The 20,762-nt window shown below is 46.2% G+C and overlaps 1 protein-coding gene across 1 annotated transcript in view; it reads left to right on the top strand.

Moving 5' to 3' along the window:
• Positions 1-20,762, top strand: part of BLTP3B (bridge-like lipid transfer protein family member 3B) — a 207,656-nt gene that overhangs the window by 102,363 nt on the left and 84,531 nt on the right. The window contains exons 5-7 of the mRNA XM_063928423.1: positions 12,484-12,673; positions 15,075-15,215; positions 19,970-20,146. Coding sequence (XP_063784493.1) covers positions 12,484-12,673; positions 15,075-15,215; positions 19,970-20,146 — 508 coding nt within the window. The remainder of the gene's footprint in view (positions 1-12,483; positions 12,674-15,074; positions 15,216-19,969; positions 20,147-20,762) is intronic.

Below are 20,762 nucleotides of genomic sequence, written 5' to 3'. Positions count from 1 at the left end.
TCAGTTAGAGAAACTGTGCACAGAGGAGATGGACAGTACGAGGAAAGGATTTTTGTTAATCCAAGGGCAAGATTCATACCAGCCACACCAATCACACCGTATAACTTGTGATATACTAACCAGTTAACAGTATGAAACCAACATAGCATCAGTCCAAGACCGATGAAAACTATAACATAACCCTTATGTAAGCAAAACTATATACAAGTCTTGCAGAAGTAGTCCGCACTTGGGACGGGCGCCCAGCATCCTCTACGGACTACGAGAAAAAGATTTACCGGTAGGTTTAAAATCTTATTTTCTCTTACGTCCTAGAGGATGCTGGGGACTCCGTAAGGACCATGGGGATTATACCAAAGCTCCCAAACGGGCAGGAGAGTGCGGATGACTCTGCAGCACCGATTGAGCAAACAGGAGGTCCTCCTCAGCCAGGGTATCAAACTTATAGAACTTTGCAAAGGTGTTTGAACCCGACCAAGTAGCAGCTCGGCATAGTTGCAGTGCCGAGACCCCTCGGGCAGCCGCCCAAGACGAGCCCACCTTCCTAGTGGAATGGGCCTTAACAGATTTTGGTAACGGCAATCCAGCCGTAGAATGCGCCTGCTGAATCGTGTTACAGATCCAGCGAGCAATAGTCTGCTTTGAAGCAGGGGCACCAACCTTGTTGGCCGCATATAGGACAAACAGTGCTTCTGTTTTTCTGACTCTAGCCGTTCTGGCCACGTAAATTTTCAAAGCCCTGACTACATCAAGGGACTCTGAATCCTCCAAGTCTCGCGTAGCCACAGGCACCACAATAGGTTGGTTCATATGAAAAGATGAAACCACCTTAGGCAAGAATTGAGGACGGGTCCGCAATTCCGCTCTATCCATATGGAAAACCAGATAGGGGCTTTTATGAGCTAAAGCCGCCAATTCCGACACTCGCCTAGCCGATGCCAAGGCTAATAACATGACCACCTTCCAAGTGAGATATTTTAACTCCACCGTTTGAAGCGGTTCAAACCAGTGCGACTTAAGGAAACTCAACACCACGTTAAGGTCCCAAGGCGCCACCGGAGGTATAAAAGGAGGCTGAATATGCAGCACTCCCTTCACAAAAGTCTGTACTTCTGGGAGAGAAGCCAATTCTTTTTGAAAGAAAATGGATAAGGCCGAAATCTGAACCTTAATGGAGCCTAATTTTAGGCCCAAATTCACTCCAGTCTGTAGGAAGTGGAGGAAACGGCCCAGATGGAATTCTTCCATAGGAGCATTCCTGGCCTCACACCAAGAAACATATTTTCGCCATATACGGTGATAATGTTTAGCTGTCACGTCCTTCCTAGCCTTTATCAGCGTAGGAATGACCTCATCCGGAATGCCTTTTTCCGCTAGGATCCTGCGTTCAACCGCCATGCCCCCTGTTGCAACAGGTTCTGTCGTAGAGGAAGAGGCCACGGATCTTCTGTGAGCATTTCCAGCAGATCCGGATACCAGGTCCTTTGTGGCCAATCTGGAACAAAGAGAATTGTTCTCACTCCTCTTTTTCTTATTATTCTCAACACCTTGGGTATGAGAGGAAGAGGAGGAAACACCTAGACCGACTGGAACACCCACGGGGTCACTAGGGCGTCTACAGCTACCGCCTGAGGGTCTTTTGATATGGTGCAATACCTCTGTAGCTTTTTGTTGAGGCGGGATGCCATCATGTCTATCTGGGGCAGTCCCCACTGACTTGCAATCTGTGCGAAGACTTCCTGATGAAGTCCCCACTCTCCTGGATGCAGGTCGTGTCTGCTGAGGAAGTCTGCTTCCCAGTTGTCCACTCCCGGAATGAACACTGCTGACAGTGCGCTTACATGATTTTCCACCCAGCGAAGAATCCTGATGGCTACCGCCATTGCCACTCTGCTCCTTGTGCCGCCTTGGCGGTTTACATGAGCCACTGCGGTGATGTTGTCTGACTGGATCAGAACTGGTTGGTCGCGAAGTAAGGTCTCCGCTTGACGTAGGGCGTTGTATATGGCCCTCAGTTCCAGGATGTTGATGTGAAGACAAGTCTCTTTACTTGACCAAAGACCTTGGAAGTTTCTTCCCTGCGTGACTGCTCCCCAACCTCGGAGGCTCGCGTCCGTGGTCACCAGGATCCAGTCCTGAATGCCGAACCTGCGGCCTTCTAGAAGGTGAGCACTCTGCAGCCACCACAGGAGAGATACCCTGGCTCTGGGGGACAGGGTGATCAACTGATGAATTTGTAGATGTGACCCGGACCACTTGTCCAGTAGGTCCCATTGGAAAGTCCTCGCATGGAACCTGCCGAAGGGAATGGCTTCGTATGATGCCATCATCTTTCCCAGGACTCGAGTGCAGTGATGCACTGACACCTGTTTTGGCTTCAATAGGTTCCTGACCAGAGTCATGAGTTCTTGAGCTTTTTCTATCGGAAGATAAACTCTTTTCTGGTCTGTTTCCAGAATCATGCCCAAGAAGGTTAGACGAGTCGTAGGAACCAACTGCGACTTCGGGATATTGAGAATCCAGCCGTGTTGCTGTAACACCTTCAGTGAAAGTGAGATGCTGTTCAGCAATTGCTCTCTTGATCTCGCTTTTATGAGGAGATCGTCCAAGTACGGAATAATTGTGACACCTTGCTTGCGCAGGAGCACCATCATTTCCGCCATCACCTTGGTGAAAATCCTCGGGGCCGTGGAAAGCCCAAACGGCAACGTCTGAAATTGGTAATGACAATCCTGTACCGCAAATCTCAGGTACGCCTGATGAGGTGGATAAATGAGAACATGAAGGTATGCATCCTTTTTGTCCAGAGATACCATAAAATCCCCCCTTTCCAGGCTGGCGATGACCGCTCTTAGCGATTCCATCTTGAACTTGAACCTTTTCAAGTATAGGTTCAGGGATTTTAAATTTAAAATGGGTCTGACCGAACCGTCCGGTTTCGGGACTACAAACAGGGTTGAGTAATATCCCCTCCCTTGTTGAAGCAGGGGAACCTTTACCACCATCTGTTGAAGATACAATTTGTGAATTGCATTTAACACTATCTCTCCCTTTCCGGGGGAGAAGCTGGTAGGGCCGATTTGAAAAACCGGCGAGGAGGCACCTCTTCGAATTCCAGCTTGTAACCCTGGGAAACAATTTCTATTGCCCAGGGATCCACCTGTGAGTGAACCCAGATGTGTCTAAAAACTCGAAGACCTGCCCCCACTGGGGCGGACTCCTGTAGCGGAGCCCCAGCGTCATGCGGTGGATTTTGTAGAGGCCGGGGAGGACTTCTGTTCCTGGGAACTAGCTGTGTTGTGCAGCTTTTTTTCTCTGCCCTTACCTCTGGCAAGAATGGACGCACCTTGTACTTTCTTGTTTCTTTGTGATCGAAAGGACTGCATTTGATAATGTGGCGCTTTCTTAGGCTGTGAGGGAATATAAGGCAAAAAAATTGATTTTACCAGCTGTAGCTGTGGAGACCAGGTCCGAGAGACCTTCCCCAAACAATTCCTCGCCCTTGTAAGGAAAAACCTCCATATGCCTCTTTGAGTCGGCATCACCTGTCCATTGCCGGGTCCATAGGACTCGTCTAGCAGAAATCGACATAGTGTTGATTCTAGTACCCAGTAGACTAATGTCTCTTTGAGCATCTCTCATATATAAGACAGCATCTTTTATATGCCCTAGGGTCAATAAAATGGTATCCTTATCTAGGGTCTCAATTTCCGCTGATAAGGTATCTGTCCATGCTGCTACAGCGCTACAAACCCAGGCCGACGCAATCGCCGGTCTGAGTAAGGTGCCAGAATGTGTGTAAATGGACTTCAAGGTAACCTCCTGCTTGCGGTCAGCAGGATCCCTGAGGGTAGCCGTATCTTGGGATGGCCGCGCTACCTTTTTGGATAAGCGTGTCAATGCTTTTTCCACCCTAGGGGAGGATTCTCACCGTATCCTGTCCGTTGGCGGGAAAGGATTCGCCATAAGAATCCTTTTGGGAATCTGCAGTTTTTTGTCTGGAGATTCCCAAGCTTTTTCACATAATTCGTTCAACTCATGTGAGGGGGGGAAAGGTTACCTCGGGTTTCTTTCCCTTATATATGTGTACCCTCGTGTCAGGTTCCTCTGTGATATGCAAAACATCTTTTATTGCAATAATCATATATCGAATACATTTAGCCAATTTTGGCTGTAACTTTGCATCATCGTAGTCGACACTGGAGTCAGAATCCGTGTCGGTATCTGTGTCTACTATTTGGGATAGTGGGCGCTTTTGAGACCCCGAAGGTCCCTGCGACATAGGGACAGACATGGGTTGACTCCCTGGCTGTTCCCTAGCTTCAACTTTGTCTAATCTTTTGTGCAATAAATTTACATTAGCACTTAAAACATTCCACATATCCATCCAGTCAGGTGTAGGCGTTGTCGACGGAGACACCACAGTAATTTTCTCCTCCTCCTCCCCCTGAAAGCCTTCTACCTCAGACATGTCGACACACGCGTACCGACACACCACACACTCAGGGAATCCTCTTATCTGAAGACAGTTCCCCCACAAGGCCCTTTGGAGAGACAGAGAGAGAGTATGCCAGCACACACCCAGCGCTATATGACCCAGGAAGAAACACTATATAAATATATGTTTACCCAGTAGCGCTGTTTGTATGTATTTATATATATATAATATATATATATATATATATATATATATATATGCGCCAAATTATGTGCCCCCCCCCTTCTTCAAAACCCTCTTTCACCGTGGAATAAGCAGGGGAGAGTCCGGGGAGCTTCCTCTCAGCGCTGTGCTGTGGAGAAAATGGCGCTGGTGAGTGCTGAGGGAGAAGCCCCGCCCCCTTGGCGGCGGGCTTCTGTCCCGCTCAAATATACTAAAAACTGGCGGGGGCTCTTAATATATGCAGTGCCCAGCTGTGTGTGTGTGTGTGTGTGTGTGTGTATGTATGTATGTATGTATGTATGTATGTATGTATGTATGTATATATATATATATATATATATATATATATATATATATATATATATATATATACACACACACACACACACACACACACACACACACACACACACACACACACACATGCGCACACACACACACACTTGGGATATGGACGGCTTCCGCAGGAACAGGGCACTGAATATTTAAATTTAGAACTCTCCACCCCTCCATATCCCAGAGTACCTCAGTGTTTTTTCTGTGCTCATCGGAGCAACAGGGCTAGTGTGGGGCTGCCACACTTAGTGAATATTTTTTGATTTTAATTTTTATTTTTACAACTTAAGCACATCCCTTCCCAGTTTCTGTAAAAACGTGGGTCCGGGATTGTGCCGCTGCATGGAGCAGCGCATGGCGTGTCGGTACTCACAAAGAGCACCCTCACAGCCACACGCAGCTCACAAGCCTGCTGCTACAGCTGGACGGAGCTTACAGATAGAAGCCCCGTCACAGCCATCGCTTCTGGAGTCGGGTATGCTGGGGGGACGGGCCGGTCAGCGCACGCTGCCGCCCCGCTGTGTGGGGACAATGTTCAGAGCCGGCACCGCTGCGCCCGCACCCGCCTCTCCTAACTGGCCGCCCCGGCAACCGCTCCGATCAGCGCCGCGCTCCTCCGCCGCTAAGACCCCGCCGGCCGCCGCTCTCACCAGCCGGCCGCCGCTCACACCCGCCGGCCGCCGCTGCAGGACCGCTCTCTCTATTACAGCGCTCCCCGGCTCCCTGCACCCGATCGCGGACCCGCTCCCCGGTAACTCCCGCTCAGACAGCGGTACACGGGCCACAGGGGAGGGAGCAGAAGGGGGGGAAGGATACACTTTAGCGGAGGGCTGCAAAAAGGGGGTGACAGCATTAATGACATAGGCTGTTAAGCCTATATTAACGGGTTTGCTGCACTTGTTAAATATACCCTGCGCTGTGAGGCATGGGGGCCATTTTAACCATGCTTCCTGTCTTCCTGTTGTGATTCCAGAACGTTCCTGTCCTACATCTCTACTCCACTGGAGGCGCAGGGGTGTTAGTGGGAATTTGGGATCAGGTTTCATATAGTAGTGGCCACGTGCACTGTTCTTGGCCAGATATATATATAGACACACCTTAGTACTATTTTACTGAGTCGTGCAAGTTGTCTGTCTTTGTGTATTGTATTGTATTGTCTGTCTGCATAATGAGTAAGGCACCAGCAAAACCAAAAAAAGCAGTTTCCCTGCCATGTCTGTAACAATACCACATGTACAGTATGTTTTGTGGATTCAGCTACGAATACAATTTCTACTCCGGTTTCAAAACCGGTTTCATCCCCGGACCCGCCATGGGCTACGTTAACGGATGTCATGGCTGGATTGCAATCAGAATTGGCCGCCGCTCGACAGGAGCTGGAAGCGGCAATATCTGAGTCTAGGGTGAGACCGCTAGAACTACCGGAGGGGTCTCAGCCTTGCCAAAAGTCCAAGTCCATTTTGGGTAGTAGGGATAAATTTCATTTGTTTTGACAGCCCAGGCATTGATAATCTCATCCGAGCGGTGCATCAGTCTCTGAAGTTTACGGAAACTGAGGAGCCTCGGACAAATAATGAAGTCGTCTTTGCTAAACGGCAGAGGACTCCGATGTGTTTTCCTGTTTCGGGATCTCTTAAAAAGATGTTACTGGAAACGCGACAGAATCCGGGTAAACGGTTTTCTATAACTCGCAGATTTAAGTCTAGTTACCCGTTTCCAGAGGCTGTGACAGCTACATGGGAGAATCCGCCATTGGTGGATTCGTCTGTGTCTAAACTTACTAAGAAATTAACCGTACCAGTACCAACGATACTACGCTTAAAGACCCTTCAGACCGTAAAATAGAAGCTATGCTAAAATCCATGTATATAGCAGCAGGAGTGTTGCTAAGACCTGGGTTGGTTGGCATTTGGGTTACTAAGGCGCTGATGGTATGGATAACAGAACTCAAGTCTGCCCTACATGGATTACCTTATACTTCTCGCTGATCAAATCTGGGAAGCTGCTGATTATCTATGTACAGCTTCTACTGACGTCTGACAGCTCACTTCTCGCCTTTCATCGTCGCTAGTTACAGCACGACGAGCACTCTGGCTGCGCTCTTGGCAAGCGGAGGCGGAGGTCAAGAGGTATAGAGGCGTTACCTTACGTTGGCGAGAAGTTGTTTGGTCCTGAATTGGACAAATGGATTGCTGAGGCCACGGGAGGTAAGTCGGTTTTCTTACCATTGCCTACAACGGTACCTAGACGGAAATACTCGGGCCCGGCGTTCAAATCCTTTCGGCCTCAGCCCTTTCGAGGCCGTGGTAGAGGACCAGCCATGCCCGGTAGACGAGGTCGAGGGCGTGGTTTCCAACAAACCAACGCCAGTCGTCAAGGCGCTAGGGTCACCGACAAGCCAGTGGCATGACGGACTCCCAGCCCATCTTGGATCTCCAATTGTGGGAGCACGCCTTCAGACGTTCCATTTGGCGTGGTTCCAGACGTCCACAGATGGGTGGATCCTCAATTTAGTGTTTAAACTCCCGCCACTGCGATTTTTCAAGACCGGACTGTAAGAGGGCGGTTCTGCAAATTGCCATTCAGTCCCTGCTGGAGTCGGCAGTTTTGATTCCGGTCCCTGTACACCAACAAGGTCAGGGTTATCATTCCAGTCTGTTTGTAGGTACCAAAGCCGGATGGCTCGGTCAGGCCAATATTGAACTTGAAGGGCCTCAATCAGTACGTCACTTACTACAGATTCAAGATGGAATCTCTGCGGTCAGTAATTGCAGGTTGAGAGCCACTGGAATTCATGATTGCGCTGGATCTCAAGGATGCGTACTTACACATTCCGATTTGGCCACCTCATCAGAGGTTCTTGCGGTTTGCAATACGGCAAAACCATTACCAGTTTCAGGCTCTACCGTTTAGCCTCTCGTCGGCGCCTCAGGTATTCACCAAACATCTCAGATCCCTGGTAGTGATAATAGTTCCGTACTTGGACGATCTGCTCATCAAAGCTCCGTCTCAACAGATGTTCGTCCAACATGCAATGCTGACGTACGATGTACTAGTTCAGCACGGTTGGATTGTCAACTTAAAGAAATCACATCTGATTCCGTCTCAACGACTGCAATTCCTAGGTATGATCCTCCATGCGGTAAATCAGAGAATTTACCTACCAGAACAAAGTACAGATCATTCGTCATCTGGTAGGATTAGTGCTCAAGCCATGCACAGTCTCGGTACATTTGTGCATTCGCCTCTTAGGCACCATGGTGGCGGCTTTCGAGGCGCTTCAGTTCGGAAGATTTCACTCACGTCCTTTTCAACTGGATGTGCGTGCACAGTGGTCGGGCTCGCATCTGCAGATTCACCACAGGGTGCGGTTGTCGCCATGGGCCAGAGTCTCTCTACTCTGGTGGCTCAAAGTACACAATCTAACCGCAGGGAAACGGTTCGGCGCCTGGATTTGGATAATTCTAACGACGGACGCGAGTCTCAGAGGTTGGGGAGCTGTAGTTCAAAATTATCAGCTCCAGGGTCTCTGGGCGGATCACGAAAGATTGCTGTCTATAAATGTCCTGGAACTCCGGGCAATTTACAATGCGCTGCGACAAGCAGTGCACATACTTCGGTCTCAGCCTGTCCAGGTGCAGTCAGGCAACGCGACGGTAGTCGCGTATATCTACAAACAAGGAGGAAAGAGAAGCCGCATGGCAATGCGGGAAGTAGCTCGAATCCTCGATTGGGCCGTGCATCACCAAGTGATATTGTCGGCAGTCTTCATTCCGGAAGTGGACAACTGGGAGGCGGATTATCTCAGCCGTCAGGATTTTCATCCAGGAGAATGGGCATTGAATCCAGAGGTGTTTCACATGTTGGTCCAGAGGTGGGGTTACCCTCAAGTGGACCTGATGGCATCTCGCCACAATCACCAAACGCCCCAGTATGTGTCCAGAATGCGAGATCCAAAGGCAGTGGCGGTGGATGCTCTCACAATCGCGTGGCCTCACAACCTCGTGTATCTGGTTCCACCGTTTCCGCTGCTCCCTCTGTTGCTAAAACGAATCAAAAGAGAGTCCGTCACAGTCATACTAGTGGCGCCTCATTGGCCTCGGAGAGCTTGGTTCTCGGATCTCCGCGGACTACTCGCAGACGATCCTTGGCCGCTCCCACTACGTCCGGCCCGGTTACAACAGGGTCCGTTCCTTTACCCCGATTTAGCGCGGCTGCGTTTGACGGGGTGGCTGTTGAGACCGCCCTCTTAAGAAGAGAGGGCATTCCAGATTCGGTTATACCAACCATGTTATGAGCTAGGAAGCCGGTTACGGCAGCTCATTATTACAGTATTTGGCGTGCCTATATAGGTTGGTGTGAAGCTCGGAAGTTTCAGACATCATCTTTCAAGTTATTCCGTCTTTTGTTATTTCTACAGACATGGTTAGATGGAGGACTGCGTTTATCTACACTAAAAGTGCAGGTATCTGCTTTGTCAATTTACTTTCAAAGACGATTGGCTCTATTGCCGTCTGTACACACTTTTCTGCAAAGGTGTCCTAAGAGTACAGCCTCCATTCATTCCACCTACAGCGCCATGGGACTTGAATCTGGTTTTAGATTTCTTACAGTCTTCATATTTTGAACCCTTACAACAAGTGGATATTAAGTTTCTCACTTGGAAAACAATTTTGCTCCTAGCCTTAGCTTAGGCAAGGCGTGTTTCAGACTTGGGTGCCTTGTCCTGCAAGCCACCGTATTTGGTGTTTCATGATGACACAGCGGAACTTTGGATGAATCCCGCTTTCTTACCAATGGTAGTGTCATCTTTTCACATCAATCAACCAATAGTAGTTCCTGTGTTAACAGGAGATTCAGGAACTTTAGATGTGGTACGCGCACTGCGCGTTTATGTATCCCGAACTGTTCGTAAGACGGATACGTTGTTTGTTCTCTATGATGCTGCCAAGATGGGTTGGCCAGCTTCTAAGCTGACCTTATCCAGATGGATAAAACTGACCATACGTCAGGCTTACCTTCATGCTAGGTTACAGCCGCCTACATCAGTAACCGCTCATTCCACACATTCTGTGGGAACTTCATGGGCAGCTGGTCGTGGAGCTTCTACGACGCAGCTTTGCCGTGCGGCTACATGGTCTTCAGTGCACACGTTTGTGCGCTTTTAACAGTTTCATACGTTTGCGGCATCAGCATCTAGCTTTGGCCGCCTAGTGTTACAGGTGCCAAACAGCTCTCCCGCCCACGGGGGAAGCTTTGGTACGTCCCAAGAGTACTCCAGTGACCCCTAGTGGATGAAAAAGAAAATAGGATTTTGGTACTTACCAGGTAAATCCTTTTCTTTGAATCCATAGGGGGCACTGGACGCCCACCCAGAGCAGTTTTACCTGGTTTGTGGTAAGTTCAGGGGATCTTATGGTAACACACTCTCACCGACTGGTTCAAATTATCAAGTGCTGGTTATGGTGTCAACTGTTTAGTTGTCAGTAACGTTATGTGTCAACTTTATTGTTGTCCGTTATGTTATATGTAATTCTCCATTGTCAACCTCTCTAGCTCCTGTTCGGCTCAGTAAAAAACACTGAGGTACTCTGGGATATGGAGGGGTGGAGAGTTCTAAATTTAAATATTCAGTGCCCTGTTCCTGCGGAAGCCGTCCATATCCCAAGAGTACTCCAGTGCCCCCTATGTATTCAAAGAAAAGGATTTACCTGGTAAGTACCAAAATCCTATTTTTTTTTTTTGCCAGAGAGAGGTTTATATGCTGCCCTTCAGCATATAAACCTCTCTCTGGCAAAAAAAAAAAAAAAATATTCAACATTTGTTTAATAGTTGTTGGTTGAACTCCGTTAACATATTACAACCGTCAGTCTTACAGCTCAATACTGATGCAATAGAAACATTATACAGGGTTGAGTATCCCTTATCCAAAATTCAAAATCCCACATTTTTGGTTCCCCTACTGAGATAATGACACATATATTTATATATTATATAATATATCTATATATACACATACTATATAATATAGGTGTCATTATCTCAGTAGGGGTCCCAAAAATGTGGGATTTTGGATAAGGGATACTCAACCCTGTAATATCATCGTAGTTGTTATATAACTGCTTCTAACTGTAATGTAAGGGTGGCTACTTACGCACTGTGTGATTAGTTGCAAATTTGCACTAAACCATAGCAGCCAATCCGGAGTTACCTGTTTATTTAGTTAAACCAGTGGTTCTCAAACTCTTTTGAATCACGGCATCCTAAATTATCAGAATTTTTTTCACTGCCCCCTAGGCCAAAAGTTTACCCATTTTCCACTAGCGTAGCACAGGTCGCAGCCGTGTCGTCTGACACGGCTGCGACCCGTGCTACAGTCCCCTGCAGACAGCGCTCACCAACCCGGCAATTGCCGGGTTGGTGACGCGCTAGTGACGCGGCAGGAGCGGCGCTGGGAGATCACATGATCTCCCAGCGCCGCCCTCCCTATGCACTGTGAATGGGAGCCGTGTCGCCTCGACACGGCTCCCGTTCACACTAGACAGCTAGCCGGGTTGAACACGTGTTCAACCCGGCTAGCTACCAGGGTAGGATTCTCGGATCACTTGATCCGGGAATTTGCCGGGGGACCCGTTTTCACTAGGGAAAAACACTGGTAAATGCGCGCCCCCGCTCATTCCCCCATGTTTAAATTAGCTAGTGGAAGAGGGGTATTTCTTACTGAGAAATGTAGAAAGAAAAATGTAGTAAATAGTGTTCATATGTCATCCTGGGATACGGTCATTAGGTCGACCGCACGTTGGTCGACAGTCATTAGGTCGACCACTATTGGTCGACATGGTCACTAGGTCGACATGAACAAGGTCGATATGGAAAAATGTCGACATGAGTTTTCACTTTTTTTTTTTTTTTAAACTTTTTCATACTTTACAATCCACGCGGACTACGATTGGGAATAGTAACCTGTGCCAAGCGCAGCGCGGCACCTTGCCCGAAGCTAGCGAGCCATGCGATGGGACACGGTGTACTAATTTGGGTTCCCCGTCACTTTACGAAGAAAACGACACCAAAAACAGTAAAAAAAAACCAAAAACTCATGTCCACCTTTTTCCATGTCGACCTTGTTCATGCCGACCTAGTGACCATGTTGACCTAATGCATATCGACCAATAGGGGTCGACCTAATGACCGATACCCGTCATCCTTAGGGTCCGTTGTGTGGTGAGGGACAGGATTTGTTTCTGTTTGTCCACATATGTTATGTTTGGCAGCCACCAGCGCTGGTTTTGCCTATTACATTGACCATAAATAATGGATCCTGGACCACCAATCCATGGCACCCCTGCAAGTGTCCCGAGGCGCCCAAGGGTGCCACAGCACACAGTTTAAGAACCACTGAGTTAAACAATACAAATGTTTGCTATGGGTTATTGCAAATAAATGCAGTGTTGGTAAATAACTCTTAAGTATTTTATTTGTTTTTGCAGTGATTACGGATTTGCTGAGAAAGTAGTGGAAGGAATCTCCCTATCTGTAAACTCCATCATCATCCGTATACGGGCAAAGGCATTCAATGCTTCGTTTGAACTGTCCCAGCTAAGAATATACAGCGTGAATGCTAATTGGCAGCATGGCGACTTGCGGTTTACTCGAATACAAGACCCCCAGCGTGGAGAGGTATACAAACCAGGAGAAAGACGTTTGGGGTTTTTTTGGGCTGAAAAAATTACCAGTATTCGTGCGATAACACATGGGGATAAATTCCCAATCCTATGTGTAATTGCAGCTCTGAGAGCTGGTTATCGGGGATTATATTTTACATGCCCAAAATCCCTTATTTAGTGCTGGGTATCAGGGCTAATTGGATAGCCCCCGGAGAATCCATTAGCTGCTGTAAATTACCGCCCTAAATTGAGTATAATCGTCCTTTTTATATAGCTTAAATCCAGATTAAAACGACTGAGCTTGAACACTGCTTTTACTAGTAGTACAGGTTGAGTATCCCATATCCAAATATTCCGAAATACGGGATATTCCGAAATACGGACTTTTTTGACTGAGAGTGAGATAGTGAAACCTTTGTTTTTTGATGGCCAATGTACACAAACTTTGTTTAATACACAAAGTTATTAAAAATATTGTATTAAATGTCCTTCAGGCTGTGTGTATAAGGTGTATAGGAAACATAAATGAATTGTGTGAATGTAGACACACTTTGTTTAATGCACAAAGTTATAAAAAATATTGGCTAAAATGACCTTCAGGCTGTGTGTATAAGGTGTATATGAAACATAAATGCATTCTGTGCTTAGATTTAGGTCCCATCACCATGATATCTCATTATGGTATGCAATTATTCCAAAATACGGAAAAATCCCATATCCAAAATACCTCTGGTCCCAAGCATTTTGGATAAGGGATACTCAACCTGTATATTAATAAGATAATATAGCAAATTGTAACTCCTGAGGCCATTTATGATGAAGGAAAAGAATGTCCGCATTTCTTTGTGAGAAGGTGTACCTGATTTACCACATTGTTTATAGGTACACGTCCCATTCTGTGTTTTCATGGTCTAAGAAACAGACCATCATTCTATATAGGGAGCTATTTATTTTTAACCAAACACCACCAGTATATATTCTAAATGAGACCTTATCTAAATGGAGACACTTGGTTGAAAATTCACAATGTTCAGACTATTCTCCGATCCTAGTTCAAATGAAATGTACCCATACCATCTTGGGTCGAAGGGTAAACTTCCACTTATCTCTGAGGAGCGGACTGGCCCATCGGCCCTTCTGGCATTTGCCAGAAGTGCCAGATAGGCAGTCCGACCCTGACTGCAGGCTATGAAGAGTTGGACAGAAGCGTAGGTGCACCCTGTTTCCAGACGTCGTCGTCGTCGTCGTCGTCGTCGTCGTCGTCCATCATCATCGTATTCCTTTATTTATGTAGCGCCACAAGGGGTTCATATCACCTTACAAAGTACATAAACAAAAACAGTATGAGCAAAACAAGAAAAAAGTGACTTATGTTGCAGAACATGAACTACAAGGTTTATAAGCATTTCTGCATCAGCAGTCATAATATGTAAATAAGCAGTGTGGCGGCAGAACCCAAAGGTTTGGTGCCATTGTTGGCAGTAGGGAGGAGACAATAGTAGAAGTGAAGGAGGGAAAGGTACATAAGGGAAGGGGGCCCTGTTCCTGAGAGCATACATTCTACAGGGGAGGGACAGACAATGGGGCCGACACAGAATGAAGAGATAGTGAGCAAGAAGCATGGAGTAGTGGGTTAGGATGAGAGCTGGGAGGCTTTACAAAAAAAATGTGGGTCTTGAGAAGCCGTTGGAAGTATTGTAGAGAGGTGGAGAGTCTGATGGGGAGAGGGGGAGAGTTCCAGTGGCACGGAAGCAGCACGGGCAAAATCTTGGAGGCAGGAGTGGGAGGAAATAATCAGCTGGGAGGAGAGGTGGCATTCGTTTGTGGAGTGAAGCGGGTGGTAGTGTGAAAAAGCAGATAATGTCGGAGATGTAAATAGTAGAGGATTTGGTGTATTAGGATCTTTTACATCATGTATAGGGAGGTGCAGGTGCATACTGATGGCATGTATCGAGATCCCGGCACTTGGGATGCTGGCAGTCAGAGTACAGACAGTGGCAACCCAATGCTTAGGATCCTGACACCTATTAAGTAACTATGCTACCCGTAATCCCTAACCTCCCTTACGCTTCTTAACCGCAGCCTGATCCTAATGGCTTTACCCCTCTGCAACCTAACCCGAACCCTCCCCGGTGGTGCCTATCCCTAACCCCCCTCCCCGCAGCCTAACCCTTCCAATGAGCTTCTCAGTACGACAGATCACATACAGAGCAGGCTCACCAATAGTGTAATATGTACAAACAAGTTATGTCACGCAGACATGTTCATATTAAACTATGCCTAGATTGGAATAGGACTAAAACATCTTAATCTGATTATAAACATCAGGACCAGGACCAATCAGGTTTTACTTTTTCAATTATTATTATTATTATTATTATTATATTTTTTTTTTAATTATTTTTATATTTTAGGTATTGACGTTTAAAGAGATAAATTGGCAGATGATCCGGATAGAAGCAGATGCCATTCAGAGTTGCGACCACGAAATAATGAGCGCTCCTGTCCGATTGATCACCAACCAGTCCAAAATCCGAATCACGCTGAAGAGAAGAGTGAGTGTGAATGTTCCTTATCACTCAGAGGCTCGGAATCTCTGTCTTCTGGCTCCGCCATCTGTCTTCCTCCTCACTTTGAAGCTGTTTACAATGATAGAAAAAAGCAGCATAATGAATTTAGTATCCACCGTACAGTACAATGGGCTAATTCAGACCCGATCGCTGCTGTGCGTTTTCCACATCGGGTTATCGGGTCTGAACTGCGCATGTGTATGCGGCGGGATGGTGCGAACAAAGTGATCGCATGGGCGATCGCAAGGTGACTGAGAGGAAGAGGCCGTTTGTGGGTGGCAACTGACCATTTTAGAGGAGTATCCAGACGTTTGGAAGGAGGGTTTCTGACATCAGCTCCAATTATCGCAGCGGCTGAGTAAGTCCTGGGCTGTGCAGAGACTGCACAAACTTTTTGTTTGTGCAGCTCTCTGCACATGCGATCACCCCCTCCCCCTGCAAAAAACGCACCATAGCAATTGGGTCTGAATTACCCCCAATACGTAGGTAGATGAGAAATAACTATGCTAGTTTTCTGCGTAAGGTGCTACTATACAGAAGAAAATTATTCAAAATGATGCTGTACAGTGTAGCTGTGTTTTTCTAACAAAGGCTACCAGGGCAAGCACAGGATCATTTTGGAGGTAAATCTACTTTAGCACTTAAACAAAAACACTATGCTACATAAAAACAACCTCTATCTTGCCATAAAATACAACTTGCTATAGGTGTTTCCAAATAATAAATAAGCAAAAAAATGTTGCCCTGACCCTCTGGTGCCGTTTATTGGCCACAAGTGGTACTGCAGCAGTTGTTCACAGGGCTTGACCATTTTATAGCATTACAATTCCCACAGGTCTAGAATAATCTTTTTAGCTAATAGGAGCAAGTAGCTATGTTCCTAGGCTTGGAGCACAGTGTGAGTACCGGGCCTGAGTCACAGACACTTATGCTGCACCCATGCACTGATAGAAAATAAGAGACAAGCAAAATATCTCTCAGCCAGGAGTGCCCCATCTTCCTTATGGCACCCATGCCAGGATGTTGAGCTCTGGTTTTGTGAGATTGGCTCCCTGCTTTCTGCGGTCTGTATGTTGTGCTATTCAGTTCTTGTTGCCTTGTCTGGTCTCATCATCGTTGTGGTATTCTCCAAGGTCTCTATGGTGAGCCTGGCTTCTTGTGAATAGATCAGTAAATGACATGTAAGATTAGAGGGGGGTTTAGGGCATTTTTGAAGGGTCACAAATACCACTGTATAGGTTATATCATTGTTGGGCAGCCTGTATCTCACTGGCAGTAGTGGAGCAGCAAGTTCCCCACATGTCTCCTTTTTTTTTTGTGTGTTTTTGTTTCTGCTAGGCTCTGCACCGGGAGTCATTACTGTCCTAGTGCTGCGGATTGTTCTATGGTTATAGGACAGCGCTTGAATGTATTGGGGGAGGGAGCAGTTATTTATATAACACTTGGGTGTAGGTGGGGGATATAGAAGGCCATAGCATGTTTAGTAAGGACTGCAACCATAGAAGCGAGGACAGGATGGGTCTAGATGGAGAATCTTCTATAAAACCAAGCATGTGGGAAGGTAATATGTTGCTGTCAGAGCTAGGTTGTTTTGCAGTGGCCATATGACCCTAATATAGTTGTGATAGATTGTAGTTTGTCACGTATAACAGATCGAAATGAAATTCATTTAAATACAAATGCAAGGGGCTTCAAAGACTAGTCCACTTTATATGGGAAGCTACCTGTGCAGACTCGCCAGACCAGTGAGCGCTCCCTGGGAGTTGTAAGAGCCTCCTCTAAAGGTCATGCTGGAGACACAGTAGCCACTGGCAGATTGTGAGGGGGCATGGACTAGCTGGGAATAGTTAGAGCTCCTTGGGATTGTAAGAGCCTCTACAGACCAGGCTTGAGAGACAGTAGCCACCGGTAGACTGTAAGTGGGCATGGACCCCCTGGGAATAGTAAGAGCTCCCTGGGTATAATAAGCGTTCCCTGGGAATAGTAAGAACCTTTAAAGGTCATGCTGGAGAGACAGTAACCATCGGCAGACAGTGAGAGGGTATAGACTCACAGGGCGTCATGTTAACGAGTTCTAGAAAGTAAAGGCAATAAAGGAACTAAACAGAGCATTTCAGATGTTAAAGTACAGGGACGTAATCACACGTACAAATAGAAAACACGGTAGTCTGTTTGGTAACTAAAAGATGATCTAGAGAAATGGCTGAGGGACATAAAGAAATGCAGATTTATGTAAATACTTTTCCATTTGTACTTAGAAAGGAGAAACTTGTAGCTTAATAACATGTGCACATCATTCGATATAATTGATGTCACTTTGGTTTAAGCACCTGAATCTGCCTATATGATGGAGGAAACTGCTGGTAAGTTTGAATAGGTTAATACAAAGTGCTTTGAGGCGTCTATAATTTAACTAGTGTTCAGGAAATCTGATGGCATACCTCTCATCTCATCGTGCATATATAAGGCAATGATTTGTTCCAAAACATGAACAATTGTTGCCACGTACAATGCAGAGATTTGTCTGACAAGCTGTTAAATTCTGGATTATACAGATAGCGAGGTGTTTATTAGCAACATAGAAAGAGATTGTGGGCCTGATTCAGTGTTGTACGTACAACACTGATGGTGAAAGATCTGCGCATGCTCAGGATCAGTACTGCACATGTGCCTCTTGCAGTGCCCTGAAGCAGCAGCGTGATATGCTGTGCCCATTTGGGGGCAGGACAGATGGCAACTGTGAGTGTTTTACATAATGGGATCGTTTGTGTTTTGTATTTGTGCCAAGCCTGGGTCTGCGTCTTCCAATGGCAGCATGAATGCCCCAGTCATCCTGAGCAACCCAAGGGTTACCAAGATGGATGAAGTTTTTGCAGATACAGCAGCAGATCACAGAAGCCGGCAGGCGGTGCCTACTTACACAACGATGCCTCCTGCAGCATTAGCATGTTCACACGGTTGTAGTATGGTATGCCGGCGGCCGGGCTCCCGGCGACCAGCATACCGGCGCCGGGAGCCCGACCGCCGGCATACCGACAGCGTGGCGAGCGCAAATGAGCCCCTTGCGGGCTCGCTGCGCTCGCCACGCTATTTTATTCTCCCTCCAGGGGGTTCCACGAGGGAGAAAGTGTCGGTATGGTGGCTGTCGGGATTCCGGCGCGGGTATACTGTGCGCTGGGATCCCGACAGTCGGCATACTGAAGACCACACATTCACACAGCAGCTCCGTACAAAGACGCACCTTCATTGGCACCAAGAGTGGGAAACCGCCGGCCATCCTGAGTCACCTTAGAGTGACCGACACAGCAGCGGATCAGAGAAGCCAGCAGGAGGCTTCTATTTACCGGTACACACAACGCATCCTGCAGCATTTGCATATTTACGCACAGCAGCTACATCCAAAGACGCATCTTCTGTGTAAACTGCGTCCATCTCTAGATCAGGCCCAGAATTACTAGCTGAACTTAAAGATGGATTGGAAGCATTTCTTCCATGCATCTTTGCCCTACTGAAAAGCCCTGTCCTCTTGTCATGCAACATAACTTAATGGAATGTTAAGCAATCCATGATGGTGAAACACAGAGACACTAGTAAAGATGCCCTCCTATAATATACACCAAACGAATTAGCAGAGCTAAACAATCAATAAATTGGATATGAGTAAATTAAAACAATAGAATTGATTGAAACACATGGAGATGAATGGACTGAAGGTGGGAAAAAAAGGGGTCATTTAATAAAAAATACAAACAAGTATTGATTCAAAGAAATGGTTAAAATGGAATAAAATATGCAACAACCAGAATCACCAAAAAGGGGCTACTGATATAATGTGTCCGTTCCTTATTTCATGTGGACTACAGATGAATATGGTGGAAATAGAAGATAGGGCTGATGGCACAGTCCTGATGGTGATCGTTACCACAATGGTTACCGCTGGAGAATAGGAATCCTCTGGATACTCTTCGCCTGATTTTAACCTTGGTTAAACCCCCTTTTTTGCCCTCCTATAATAAGCTATTTTTGAGTATTGAAAGCATTTCCTATGACTGTTTTTGAGGTACGGCATTTAATGTGCTAATTCATTCCTAAGCTGCAAAACATTTTTGGAATACCATGCTACTTAAACATACACTATTTACGGTAGACTATTTAGACACTATTTACACAAAGTGGCCGAGAGCTGCCATTATTGATCAAATCCATAGCCATACATTTCTCTCTCACACATGCTCGCTCTCTCTCTTTCTCTGTCTCTCTCTCCCTTCTGTCTCTCCTATCTCCCCCTCTCTCTCCTACCCCTACTCCCTCTCTCCCTTCTGTCCCTTCTATCTCCTCCCTCCCTGCTTCCCCATCTCTCTCTCTCTGCAAGTATTAGCCAGTCAACAGAGCAGTCAGCACACAGGGCTATAGGCTTTTGGTAATAAGGGGCACCCAGAGAGGAGAACATCTTCCTCTCCAAATAGCTAAACATGGTACAGTAGGTCACTATATTGGGTGGAACTTGTCCCAAAGTGGACTTGCCCATTAATGGCTACTTTACTATCCATCCTAAGCCTACAGGCCAATTATAACTAGCCTAAGGGATTGCTCTTTCTTTACTTAGTAATATGAATAGATTTTGATATAGCACTTTTCTCCCAGTAGAAGATTTATTTTTTTATCCCCTTTGCTTAAATAGACTATAAATAGTGATTCTTCAAAGTACAGTCTAATGGTCCTCCTACATGTCTCAACAGCTAAAAGACTGTAATGTGGTGGCATCCAAGCTTGTTCTGATATTGGACGATTTGTTGTGGGTTCTGACTGACTCGCAATTGAAGGCCATGGTCCAATATGCGAAATCTCTCAGTGAAGTCATAGAAAAGTCCACAGAACAGAGGAAGAGTATGGTGGCCACCGCAGAACCAACGCAGGTGAGCAGATTCCAGCTTGTATTCCTCCTTCCATGGTATCTTTTTCTGAGTCAATTTGTTACCTGTCACTGTGAACTTTTAGTTTCTGATTCAGTACTATTATTATGTATTCATGTTATTACTATTCTGACAAGTTGTCTTTTTCTTCCTTTCCTTTTCCATTTATTACACTTCTCTCATCCCTTCTTTCCTAGATTCCCAAAGGCCAACGACATTCATTAGAATGGGGAGGATACAGATTTGTCAGCCATTAGTGCAGCTTAGAATGTATGGCATCTGCCACTTTAGCATTTGGGGAAAGAAATGCAATTTATATGAAATAACTTGTTAGACTACAAGTGTCAGTGGCTACTGGAGCATGACACAATGGCTGTGGAACTAAAAATGCCAGCATGCCCTGGTAGTTGTCAAGAACATGTAGTTCCATAAAAGTACCTGTTAGTAGAAGAAGAAAAAAACATGGCCACAGCAACTGTTTATTTAAAACAAATTCAAGCGAAGTCCATACTTTAAAATTGTATTATCCTAAGTCTTCTATGATGTGATATAATGGGCAAAAGATAAAAGCCCTGATGTGTGATGCAAATGAATAAAAGGAATCCATACACAATCTACC

The sequence above is a fragment of the Pseudophryne corroboree genome, chromosome 6, assembly GCF_028390025.1.
Source record: "Pseudophryne corroboree isolate aPseCor3 chromosome 6, aPseCor3.hap2, whole genome shotgun sequence".
Lineage (NCBI taxonomy): Eukaryota > Metazoa > Chordata > Amphibia > Anura > Myobatrachidae > Pseudophryne > Pseudophryne corroboree.
The sequence above is the reverse complement of the archived record's forward strand: the minus strand, read 5'-3'. Positions and strand labels throughout refer to the sequence as shown.